The sequence below is a fragment of the Lampetra planeri genome, chromosome 39 (genome assembly GCF_965212315.1).
Source record: "Lampetra planeri chromosome 39, kcLamPlan1.2.h2, whole genome shotgun sequence".
Lineage (NCBI taxonomy): Eukaryota > Metazoa > Chordata > Hyperoartia > Petromyzontiformes > Petromyzontidae > Lampetra > Lampetra planeri.
Window position 1 is genome coordinate 10,373,887 of NC_136145.1, and position 12,450 is coordinate 10,386,336.

General features: G+C 55.6%; 1 protein-coding gene across 5 annotated transcripts in view; it reads right to left on the reverse strand.

Annotated features, from left to right (window-relative positions):
* LOC144731621 (transducin-like enhancer protein 4) overlaps positions 1 to 12,450 on the reverse strand; it is a 44,692-nt gene that overhangs the window by 12,778 nt on the left and 19,464 nt on the right. For 4 of the 5 annotated variants that reach the window (XM_078612811.1, XM_078612810.1, XM_078612813.1 and 1 more), the window contains 10 exons: positions 11,966 to 12,028; positions 10,010 to 10,084; positions 9,157 to 9,454; positions 7,616 to 7,641; positions 7,197 to 7,319; positions 5,074 to 5,127; positions 3,947 to 4,159; positions 3,419 to 3,545; positions 1,468 to 1,715; positions 130 to 209 (listed from right to left, as the gene is read on the reverse strand). In XM_078612811.1, coding sequence (XP_078468937.1) covers positions 130 to 209; positions 1,468 to 1,715; positions 3,419 to 3,545; positions 3,947 to 4,159; positions 5,074 to 5,127; positions 7,197 to 7,319; positions 7,616 to 7,641; positions 9,157 to 9,454; positions 10,010 to 10,084; positions 11,966 to 12,028 — 1,307 coding nt within the window. The remainder of the gene's footprint in view (positions 1 to 129; positions 210 to 1,467; positions 1,716 to 3,418; positions 3,546 to 3,946; positions 4,160 to 5,073; positions 5,128 to 7,196; positions 7,320 to 7,615; positions 7,642 to 9,156; positions 9,455 to 10,009; positions 10,085 to 11,965; positions 12,029 to 12,450) is intronic. The other variant, XM_078612812.1, reaches the window with a different exon arrangement.

Here is a 12,450-nt window from a genome sequence, read left to right on the forward strand (position 1 = left end):
GAAGGAGTGGAGGAGGAGGAGTGGAGGAGGAGTGGAGGAGAAGGAGTGGAGGAGGAGGAGTGGAGGAAGAGTGGTGGAGGAGGAGTGGAGGAGGAGTGGAGGAAGAGGAGTGGAGGAGGGGGTACGCACGGCTTGGTGGAAAGGCCAGCAGTGAGGCCCGGGGTGGCCGCCGCGTGGACCCTCATGTGTGCGTGCGGATCAAACCCCATCTGCGTGCGACAAACGGGAGACGAGCACCAACGAGAGTCCGCGAGGGACCGCGCACCGCTCGGTCGCTCGCGACGACGACCTCGTACAACCGGCCCTCTGCCCCTCCCCGGGACACCGACCCCGCTGCTCACGTGGCCTATGGACGTGCTTGACGTTGGTGAATTTAAACGGCCGTGAGACAGACAAGGGAGGCCGGATCCGTCCGCCGTATGGACCGCCCCGCGACCGAGAGCGGAGGAATCGTCAGCGTGTGGTGGAGCTATGCGTGGGGCGAGGAAAAAGCTGCACACACGCACGCACACACACGCACGTGAACGCACGTCTAGACATGAGCTGGATAGATGGCGGGGTGGCCGCGGGAAGGGGGGGGGGGCGTCCTACGCCCCCAAAACTACACACCGCTCAAATACAGCAAGCAAAGCAAAGCTCCCCCGTATAGCCTCAACATGATGTTGGGGCAAGTGCTGTTAGCGAGCACAACACACGACGGGGTGGGCGGCCAGCACCACTCCCGAACGCCGCATTTGTCTTGCCAGTGCTGATGTCTTTACGCAGCACACCAGGTGCATTTTAAGACTGAATTGACCAAAGAGAGGCCTTGAACCGGTTCAATTATTCGTCGCTGATACAGGCTGTAAGCGGGAATCAAACTTGGGTGGGTGAGTTCGTAGCGCAGTGCGCTAACCACCGTGCCACTGCTGCACACACAAAAAAAGACAAAGATACCCCCTATAGCCTTAACATACTGTTGGGGCAAGTGCATGTGCACGCACACACAAACACACACACGAGCACCACCCCACATGCACACAGCAGCACACTCGAATGCACGCACGCTCAGACACCCGCACGCACGCACAAACGCCTGGGGTGCGATTTTTAATCTCACGCCTCGCCGATCAATTACAGCCTCACGCTCGGGAGACCTAAACCATCGTCTCCACCGCGTGCCCCCGCCCCCTCCCTCCCCCGGCCCCTCCTCCCCCCCATACCCCCACCCCACCAGAAAACCCATCGGTGCCGCGAGAATAACCACCGCTCGGCCTTGCGGGTGGAAACAGCGTGTTGTGCGATAAGACTCCTAATCGCACCGCCACGGGGGTGAGGGGTGGGCGCGGGGGGAGGGGGGGGGCACCAAATAAATTATTCACCTCCTTAATTACCGGCTTCCAAGCCGGCGCTCTGGTACCGGCGGCACACGGAAAGAGGCGCGACGACGCGACGGTGGTGAAATTGCGCGGAAGGTGCCGGTCTCACCACGGGCGAGCGGCCGTAGGTGCCGGCCGTGGCGGCGGCGAGGGCGCTTGTGTGTGGGGCGAGGCCGTGCAGATGGACGCCGGGCGGTCCATAATGGCCGGGCCCCGGCACGCCCAGCTCCCCGTTGGCGCCCGGGTGGGGAGCAATCCCGGAGGGGGCGCCGACGCCACCGCCCCCGACGAAGGGGGGGCCGCCCCCCCCCGCACCTCCTCCTCCGCCCGCCAGGGGGACCCGGAAGCCGCAGCCAGCTGGGGAGGGGGCAGGAGGGCACGTGGGTCAGGGTCAAGAGGTCGTCACGGCCACTGCTGGCGTAAAAAATGCCCTGTGGTGAACACAAGTAGGTAGGTCCTTAATGAAGAAGGTCACGAAGGAGCGGCCCTTAAAGAGCCACCGCACGTGGCTCCGAAGCCGCAGGTTGCCGACCTCTGGGCTACGCCATTTGGCCACGTGCTGACACTGATGCGCAGCAGGCGTGCGATATTCAAGGTGTGCTCGTGCAGAATCGCACACTTGCATATTCACGAAGTGAATGACGGCACTGATTTCATAATGAATAATTAACGCAGTTATTTATTTATTCAGGGAAAAGACTCGCCGGAGTTTAATGATTGTTTTTTTTCAGGTGGGTCCTGCTTGAATTTCACCGATCATCTAGTTGTGAGCGACACGTGGCAACTTAGATGTTAACTTCCTCGCCTGGTATACAGGAGGTCGTGGGTTCGATCCCGACCGTGATGCCTGTATATTTGGAGTTTGCATGTCTCTCTCCTCATGGTCATGTGGATTTTTCTCTGCAGTCTCCAGTTTTTCCATCTATATTTAGAGTCAACATCACTCGTTTAGAGTATTTGGCTGAAATAAATTTCCACGTAAAAAGCCACTTCGTTGAGCTATCATTTGTGATAGCCAGGTCGCTTCTGACAAAATGCTATACAGCTCAGTGGACCTTACCTGGTTAAATAAAAATAGCTTAGTTTAGTTTCAGTGGTAAGTTTTAAATATTTTTTTATACCAGGTGAGAACTCAAAGAGACAAGGAGATAGTCTCATGTGCACTAGAGTGATCCGGGTCACTGAAACGACATATAGATCCAAATTTACACAGAGGAATACACAGAGATACAGAAAGAACCACAAACACTAAGAGGAATACACAGACTTTAAAATTGATTTTGTTGAACCAGGTGGGTCACCAAAAATGACAAAAGTAAAATAAAAGAAACAAGAACAGTAGAATACGATGATGACGTAAACATAGAAATCGGCACAACTGTATCACACGAGAAATCGAAAATATTGGACAAACATAAATTAACGTTGAATAACAATATTCCCTGCAGTGCAAGTCGGCTCAGGCAGATTAAGGTTAGACTGATCACAGCACAATTAGACTAATTGAGAGAGACATTCAAACAGACACGGGGCGACTGTGGCACTAACACATAAGCGGACACGGATATATGATGCCAAATGATGTTAGCGCAAAGAATCGACAGCTCGGCATTAAATTGTAACTGAGATGGGAGAGTAAACAATCCGCAAGTGGGCCAATCAGAGGGAATATTGGGCACTGGCCAGAACAGTGTAGACCAACACACATTCCCCCAACCGTATCTAATTTCACTTTATATTTATAGAGCGCCTTCACCGGAGGCGCTTAACACAGCTTAAAAGAAATGGCGAATAATTTAGACGGCAGGGGCGTGCAAGGATTGAGGAATGAGCGATCGAGCGGTAGTTAGAGGTCACGAAAGGGCTACAGAGGAGGGACGGGTTGGCGTGGAGGGGCGAGGGGAGGGAAGAGGATGGGCGAAGTGTGCCAGCCACCATTCGCCGTGTGCACTACCAAGCGGGGACTCAACGTCAAACTCCGCCGGGAGATCAGTGGTGGGGGGGAGGGGGGATGAGGTGGGCACAGCGGGGGTCTTGGTAGGGGCGGCCACGGCCCTTACCGAGGGGGATGGCGCCAGGCGGTTTCCCCAGGAGAGGCCTCAAGCTGACAGCGCCTCCTCCTCCGCCGGCGCCGGCGACCCCAAGGGAGTCGCCCAGCGCCGACACCGGCGTGATGGCCTTCTCCATCTGCCGGCGACGACGACAAAGCAGCCGCGGCCGAGGTTAACGCCATCGTGGGTAACGACATCATTGTCATCGTCACCATCACTGTCATCGTCGACGGCTCACATCCGGACTGCACCCGGAATGTAGCAAACGTCTCAGGGAGCAGAGAGACAACGCAAGAACCGGGAGGAAACCGGGAGGGAGCGAGCGCGGCAAGGAGAGAAAAAGGGATAAATCAAAGTTGTGGATGAAGAGGCCTAGTGATAGATAAATGACCAGAACGTTTCCTTTATCAACCCACACTGACCAGAATGGTCAGGTATGGTCAAACAAACCCCATGACCTCCATGACTGACAGGAAATGGCGAATTAATGGAGAGAATAGTGAGATAGGTGGGGGGTGGCGTGGTAGCGGGCGGCACCTGGCCAGCATCTTTGCAGCGTGACGAAGGGGTGCTGCTGCTGGATGCCACCGAAGCGGGGCTTTGGGGGGGCCCCCCGCCGCCACCGCTGCCACCGCCGCCCCCCTCCTTCCGGCCCCCGGGAAGCCGATCGAGGCCGTTCTCCTGCGGAGGTGCCACACTGACACCGATGCTGCCGGGTCCCGGGCTCCCCACCCGGGGAGAAGCAGCCTCCTGAATGGGCCGCAATCATGACGTCGCCACAACGTCGCCACAACGTCGCCACAACGTTCCCGGGCCCAGAGATGGAGTCAAGTTATTTTGGCGTAAGGTCTGGTTTAATGTGTGGTCCGGTCCTGGGCTTTGCTTTATGGGGAGGTGACGGAGGGGAGCACGGGAGGTGAGGAGGGTACCAGTATGGGAGGGGGCTACGGGGAGGTGGGGCATGGGGAGGCATCAGCTCACTTGGGCTGCATCCAACACCAAACCCCGCTGCTTCTCCACAATGGAATGTTACAAATTCAATGTCCACCGTGTGGATTTTGATCTCAAAACGGACTGTTCCATTAACATATTTTCGTGGGTCAGTGTTGAAACAAACCAGGCAGGTGTGTGTCCGGGTGGGTGCATGTGTGTTTTTGAGTTGGTTGAGTAAGTGGCTGTGTGGTTGGATGGTTGGCTGTGCAGTTAGGCGAATGACGAGGCAGGTGTGTGTTTGGGTGGTTGGGTAGGTGTGTATTCATAAGAGTGAGATTGGGTGAATGGCCAGGTGTTTGGGTGAGTGGCTTGGTGGTTGGGTGAGTGGCTTGGTGGTTGGGTGAGTGGCTTGGTGGTTGGGTGAGTGGCTTGGTGGTTGGGTGAGTGGCTTGGTGGTTGGGTGAGTTGCTTGGTGGGTAGGTGAGTGGCTTGGTGGTTGGGTGAGTGGATTGGTGGTTGGGTGAGTGTCTTGGTGGTTGGGTGAGTGGCTTGGTGGTCGGGTGAGTGGATTGGTGGTTGGGTGAGTGGCTTGGTGGTTGGGTGAGGGGCTTGGTGGATGGGTGAGTGGCTTGGTGGTTGGGTGAGTGGCTTGGTGGTTAGGTGAGTGGCTTGGTGGTTGGGTGAGTGGCTTGGTGGTTGGGTGAGTGGCCCGTCCCCACGCAGTGCCTCACCTCGTTAGAGATGTCCACCACGAGGTTGTCGTCACTCCTGGCCGCGTCACTGTCCTGAAATACACAGTGGTGGTCGCTCAACAACCACTACAACCGCTATTCGCCACTAATTGGTGGTGACATCCCCACGGCGCTTGTGCCAGGCTATGTGCTCGTTAAGGCGACATGAAGCGTCGAGCGCCCGCTGGCAGAAGGTCACAGTACAGACTCAGGTGCCTTGCGTCAACTGACCGAGATGACAGGCTGATGCACCACCTGTGTCCCCTACTGTGCCACACACGCACACACACACGTGCTCACACCCACGGACGTGCTCGCCATTCATCTTCCCGCCCAACACCCATACAAAGGCGCAGCCCTGCAATTGCTTTCTCACGCCGCTGCACCTGGCAGAAAGGCTTCCACTCGAGAAGAAAGAAAGACTTTGGAGCCCCATGCAGACAGTATTTTGCCTACTCTTCCAAGCCGGTCAGACGCCTTGGAACTGTTGAAAGTTACCAACGCTTTACCCCACCGCACGCAACCTGCTGATCGCCTGCGCGTGCTGAGGCTCGTGAATGATGGTACCCACGTGACCGACCGTGCCGCGCTTCGGTGAGTGCGACCGATCGCCCGGGGGACGTTTGAACAAATCATCCGCTCTAAATTATTCTCTTTGTTTTTCGTGCGGGTGGAGGCAGCCCCCCGAGGTGCCGTGGAAAAAGCCAAGCACGGGACAGGCGCAACTATACTGAACTCCCCACAAGAAAACGGCCCATGTGGAGCCCCCCCCGGCCCTGCCCCCCGCACCACCCCTCACCCCCCTCAGCACCTCATCCCCTCCACTCCTCACCCCCCCCAGCACCTCACTCCCCTACTCCTCACCCCCCGCCCCTCACCGACCACCACCCCTGCCCAGTGCGCGGCAAGAAATTGGAAAGCGCGCCGCGTGGAAGCGCGAGCTGCGGGGGGGGGGTAATGGCACTAAGGGGGCGGGGGGTTGAAGGAAGGGGGGGGGGGGTTGCAGCCACTGGGTCAAGTTCCTGCCGCTTGTCACTGGGGTGACATTTTCACAGAGGATACGTTGAGATGTTCATCGCGAGCGAGGCGGCTTCAGCGGTGGCTGCCAAACTCAGCGAGGGGTGAGTTGGGGGCTCGCAAACTCACGGCCGAGCCGACGTCGAATCGTGCGCTCCGTAAACAACGACGATAGCAACAACAACAACACACAATCAACAATGACAACAAACATCAACAAGAATGCCGATGAATGACAACCGAACGACAACAACCATGATGACATCATCATCACCAATAAAAATTACGATTCATAATTCGTTTATTTAAAGTTAGATCAGAGTGAAGGTATAATGGCAATCTTTCAGCTGTACCCTCCAGCACCAGACGGAGTCAATCAAATTAATTGGAGGTGCCATGGTGGCGAGATGTTAACTACCTCACCTGGAATACAGGAGGTCGTGGGTTCGATCCTGGAGCTGTCTCTCTCCCCGTGGTCGTGTGGATTTTTCTCCGGTTTTTCCCCTCCACATTTAGAATCAACGTGCGTTTTGAGTATTTGGCTGCTATAAATTTCCACACAATAAGCCACTTTGTTGAGCTCTCATTTCTGGCTATGTCACTTCTGAAAAAGAACTATGAAGCTCAGTGGGCCTTACCTGGTAAATTAAAAAAGAATATACATCCATAAGAGGTTTTTTGGGTTAGATCGCGTAAATAAATAAATGTGTCATTAAAACCCGCCACCACCCGACAGCCAATAAGTAAGGTTTGGTCACGTAAACAGAACGTGGCCAATTCGTCACTAGTACAGCACTAACCGGTGTGTTGGAGAGCCAAGCCACAACATTTACAATCTGAGTACGACGTTTCGCCAGTAATTACAACCAGCTTCATCAGGCGACAGCCAGATTTGTGGAGAAGTTAACCAATTTCGTTCCTTAAATAGAGGCGTAGAAGCCTATCTGTTAAAACAAAAAAATATTATTTCGTTGGCGATGACGCCCAGCGTCACCGGGTGTTCACGGCAGTTCGGCTCTCGCCTTTTCACAAGGACAACAACAAAACAACAATATCAACAACAATGTCCTCAAGGGAACATGACCGCGGGTGGGCGGGCGACTCACATAATGGTTGGCCGCCGGGTCCTTGACGTCCACGCGGTGCTTCTTGGCCTCGCTGCCGTAGTCGGCCGAGAGCCGAAACTTCTCCGCGTCCCTCAGACTGCCCGACGGCGAGATGGATTTGCTCTGAGACGTAAACAAAAAGAACGCATGCACACGGACACAAAGACAAACACACGCACAAATAATTAAAACTCCAGTCTGCTTTCGTCGCGTCAATCGGGGCGGCTTGCCCTTCACGCCTGCGTCTCCCACGCTCCACGACGATTGGCCAGTGAATGAGTTGCCTCTGGGTATTAAGAGTTGCCTCTGGGTAATAAGAGTTGTCTCTGGGCATTAAGAGTTGCCTCTGATACGGGGTGAGAGTGTTGGCGCCGCCACGCGTGACTGCGAGTGAGGAGCGAGCGGTGTGCGACTCTCACCACGCGCATCTCTCGGTCGCTGTCGCCTTCAGCGGATGTCAGAGGCAGCGGCGATGCGGCAAGGGTGGGGGTGGGGGGATGGGGGGCAGAAAAAACAGTGGACAGGGTATAGACAGAATAGAACCACCCACACCATCACCTTGTCCATGCTGGAAGCCAAGGCTCAAGCTCCCCTGTCATCATCACACTCGGTCCACCCTTTCTCCCCCTGTTCAACTTTGTTTTTTGGCTGAGCAAATACAGTGACGTCATCACTTTAAATGCGTGCGTCCCCGTGCGTCCGACACGACCGTTTGGGGGATTCGAATTCACGACCTCGCCCCAGTTGGCTCGCCGATCACTTTGACTCCAGAACGGTCCTCGGATTTCCGACGGCGATCGCTGCCCACCCCCACGCCCCTCCCCCTCACCCCCCCTTTCATACTTCGTTTGTACCTCACGTAGCCAACCATGCTAATTAAATCCTGACTGCGGATCGATTGATGCGGCTCTGCCAGCTGATGTCCCCCCTCCCTCTCCTCCTCCGATTCCCCTCCAAATGTTTAATGCCATTTTACCGAGCTGCAATATATGGCAATGACTCTCCGTAAATATAGATGGACTCAAGTGTCATACTCCTATTATATTATACATATAATATCTAATTATATAAATAATCGATGCCTCGAGTTCACTAGCTGGCTTCTGGCTGGGCTCCTGTGACTCCGTTGTTGTTAGTGGCTGCTGGCGGGGCCGTTACCAGTGATGCCTGCTGGTCACCTGACGAAAGGAAATCGGCGGAAGAAGTTTGGAAGACGTATAATTGATTAAGTCTATTATGATTTGTTATGTGGATGAGCACCTGTTTAGCCAGTTGCCCGGCAGCAAGGGAGTCGACCGACATTGCCGAGGCAATAAACAGCATCACCGATTGGCACGGTTGACATCGCTACACCATTTCAATTTGTGCTCCTATCCATGTAATTATTTCACCAGAATATTCTTTAAATCCCTCAGAATATATATTTATAAACCCTCACAATGCATATCACCTTGGCATGTTATTGTGACGTAACCGAGTGGATTACTGTTCGTGCTCTGAGTTTAGGAGGGTCTCGTGAGAATCAGAATAAAAATATTTACTCATACTGGAGGAATCCTATGGGCTACAAAGCTCTTTTTCACAGATGTCCAGCAGAGCACAAACACGACAGCCGTGCCTTTGGATGCAGAGCAACAACGCAATCTCTACTCGTTGATATATTAAAAAAAGACTAGATACTTCGTTCCGATTATCTTCCCCCGCACAGGCCCCCCCCCCTCCCACCACTGCAAGCGTTACCACCGTGCCACCGTCCTGCCGCCCGTCAAGGGTTATTTAAATGGCGCTGTCGCCCGATTCGACTTTATCCGCTAACTGAAGATGTTGCTCCAGCCTCAGGTGGCAACAAGGTCAGGATTGGGCCGGGCGCCCACAGACTAAATCCTCGGGTTTGGGAGCTCCTGTTCTCACGCTCGCGGCTTGAGTCCCATCTCGCTAGTCTTTAGCTTCCAAATCATACCTCGCTGGCCACGCTCTCCTTGCTGTTGCTGCTGCTGGTGGTGGTGCTGCTGTAGGTGGAGCTGTCCCTGCAGGAGGCCATGGTGGCCCTTGTCGGCAGGTAGCTGGTGCAACAACGAGGCTCCTAGCGGGCCCGACAGCACCATCAGTCCACCTCCGCCCCCGCCGCCACTTCCGGTACCGTTGGCGCCGGTGGGTGGCGTGGGCATCGCCGGGGGCGGCAGCGGCGACGCGTGGTGCTGCGGGAGAGCGATGGCGCCGTGGGCGTGGACCAGGTGCTGCGCCTGCAGCTGCTGGTGCTGCGGGGAGGGCGGGGTGGGGGAGGAGCCTCTTGAGAAAGAGCCTTGAGACTCAGTGGAGGCTTTCCTGGGCAAATAAACGACATCGTTACGACCAATTACTACCGCTGCGGTGAAAGGTGCTAGGTGAACGATGGCGGTGGAGATGGCGGTGGCAGGAACTGTGCGGTGGCAGTGGTGTTGGTGGTTGCGGCGGCACGGTCAGCAGTAGTGGTGGTGATGGCGGTAAGGGCGCTGATATTGATGGTGGCAGAGACAATGCGAGTGCAGGTGGCTAGGAGGCAGCGGCGGATGTTGCAATCGGCTTGGTGGTGTTGTTGGGTGTTGGTTGTAGGGGCAATTGCAGTAGTTGTGATGGGGTTGATGGCAGTGGTGGTGATGGTGGCGGTGGCGGGGATGATAGTAGTGGTTGTGATGAGGTTGACATTATGTGGTGACAGTGGTGGTGGTGATAGCAGGGACAATGGTGCTGTTTGTGTGCCGGGGTTGAAGGCAGTGGTGGCGATGGTGGTGGTGGTGTGTGCTAAGGGGGCGTGCGGGGAGCTGGGCACGTACTCCGATGGCGGTGTTCAGCTCCGCCATGGTCACTTGCTTGGCCCTGTCCACCGCCTGCAGCACCTGCTGCTGGTGCTGAACAACGCACACGCGCACACATCAGTACAAAGATCCACCAGTGTAGCCTTAACAGACCGCTGGGACAAGTGCTACTAAGCAAGTAGGCCCGGCCACCTTTGTCCACTCAGAGGAGATGTTTACATCCTGCACCAGTTACTCATTTGAGGCTGAGTCGACCTAGGGGAGGCCTAGGACCGGTTTAGATAATCGTCACTGGTGTTTGCTGTGCGCGTGCACACATGTGGATGCACGTAAATGCACACACACACAGAATCATCATGTCCCCATTATGGTCTGTGGTTTTCGTATGTCCATGGTCTGTTTGTAAACAGCAGTTCACGCCATGGCAGGTGCTGAATGCTCTGTGTGTGGTTCGTGCTGCTTGCCGTGTAAACTTTTCCACAATAGTCGGCTGGCCAAGTAAAAGGCTATTATAATTATGTATCAACTAATCAATATAAAAAAGACAAAAATCCCCGTATAGCCAACACTGGCTTTTGGGTCAAGTGCTGTTAATGAGCACTGATGAAGCCAAGAATGGCGCAACAAGGGGTTTGTGTGGTCAGTATCGTGCCCGGCCACCTTTGTCTCCCTAGTGCTGTTGTTTACACATTTTTAAGGTCGAGTCGACCTAGGGGAGGCCTGCGACCGGTTCAAATTTTTGTTGGCGATGTTGGCCTTGACCGGGAGTCGAACGCGGGTCGCTGGGTTTGAAGCGCAATGCACTAATCACTGTGCCGCCGCTCCTCACTACACACGCGTCGTGGAGGCAACCCCCACACACTTTCTGGTGCGGTGCACCAACTCCCTGCGCCTTCTCTCCACCTTCTAGCAGCAGACAGAGGCTCTCGCCTGTCCGAGGTGTTTAATGGGTGACAAAGAGCTGAGGGTGTTTGTGACCCATGAGGGGACTTGGGGGAAGGGCCTCTCTCCACAGGTCCTCACGAGAACTCGGCACTGGCGCGGTCCTGGCACAACAACAACCGCCATTCGCCACTAAGTGGCGGAGACGTCACCACGGTGCTTGTGCCAGGCTATGTGCCACGTGAAGTGTCGAACGCCCGCCAGCAGGAGGTCACGGGGCAGACCCAGGTGCCATGGATCGACTAACTGAGATGACTGGCCGATGCACCACCTGTGTCCCCTACTGTGCCACCTTGCTGTGTTTTAGCCGCCCAGCACTCTGCTCGTTGTTGTGAGCATTGCTCCTCTGCCCTCCGTTGTTGTTGGAGGGCGACTGCCTCCAATTGCCCAGGAGCATCCTTCACGAGCCTCCTCTACAGAGGCCGATCTTGACACCGCTGGTACCAGTTATTGGCAAGTCCACTCAGCTCCACCGCCACTTGTACCACATCACTCCACTGATGGGAACGGGTCCAGATCTTTCAAGGATTTGTGAGCTCCTCACACAATCCAGCCTGGTTAAACCCAGGATGGGTTGTAGGCAGGCCAGCCTGAATTTTCTCACCGGCGAAGATGTTCCATTAGGGGGGTCCACGTTTCACAAGCATAGAGAAGGGAGGGCATGACCGTGGCCGAGAAGACCCGAAGCTTCGTGTTGAGCGACAGACCAAGTAGCTTCCACACAGCATTGTGCAGCCGATGAAAAGATATTGCCACTCGACTGATTCTGAGTGAGACTTCTGCTCTCAAACTGGAGCTGGTCATAAGCACACTGGCGCGCGCACGCACGCATGCATGTGTGTGCGTGCATGCACACACATGCACGCGCACCCACACACACGCTCACACGAACGAACACGCATGCACGAGCGCACACACACACGCACACACACAAAAACAGGCTGAGCAACCCACCCATCCCGTCGCTTGTGCCGCTGCCAATACCAGGGGCCCGATCCCCCGCTTCCCGCTTGTCAGAGGGAAAGCACTTACTTCTGGAGCGAGGAACGGCATTATCTGCGCACATATCGCGTTGAGCCTCTTCACGATCTCCATCTGAAAGAGACGGAGGAGGCGAGGCTGGCGTGAGTGCTCACGCGAGGCGACACACGACTGCCGGGGGAGGGCGGGGGGGGGTTCGTTTGTTTAACCAGCAGAAGGAGGATGATGATGATGATGATGCCGGGACTCAGGGAAGTAATGAGGTTGGCGTGACCCGTGCCGTGGCAAGCAAAGCCCCCCGCCCGCTCTCCACTCGTGATGACGTCCCTCGGGGATGGCTCGCCACCGCCGCTGCCGTGCCGTCGGGGTCATCACCGCGCACGTCGCAAAGCGACGACGGCTCGCCAAATTCCGCTCCGTGCTCTGGAGGCGTCTTATAGGAGATGAATAGGGTTTAAAAAAAATTGGCTCGGATCTAATCGGTTCACGAAAAAATTGTCGGCAGCAGTGCTCCGAAACGTCCGGGGCGTGCCGCG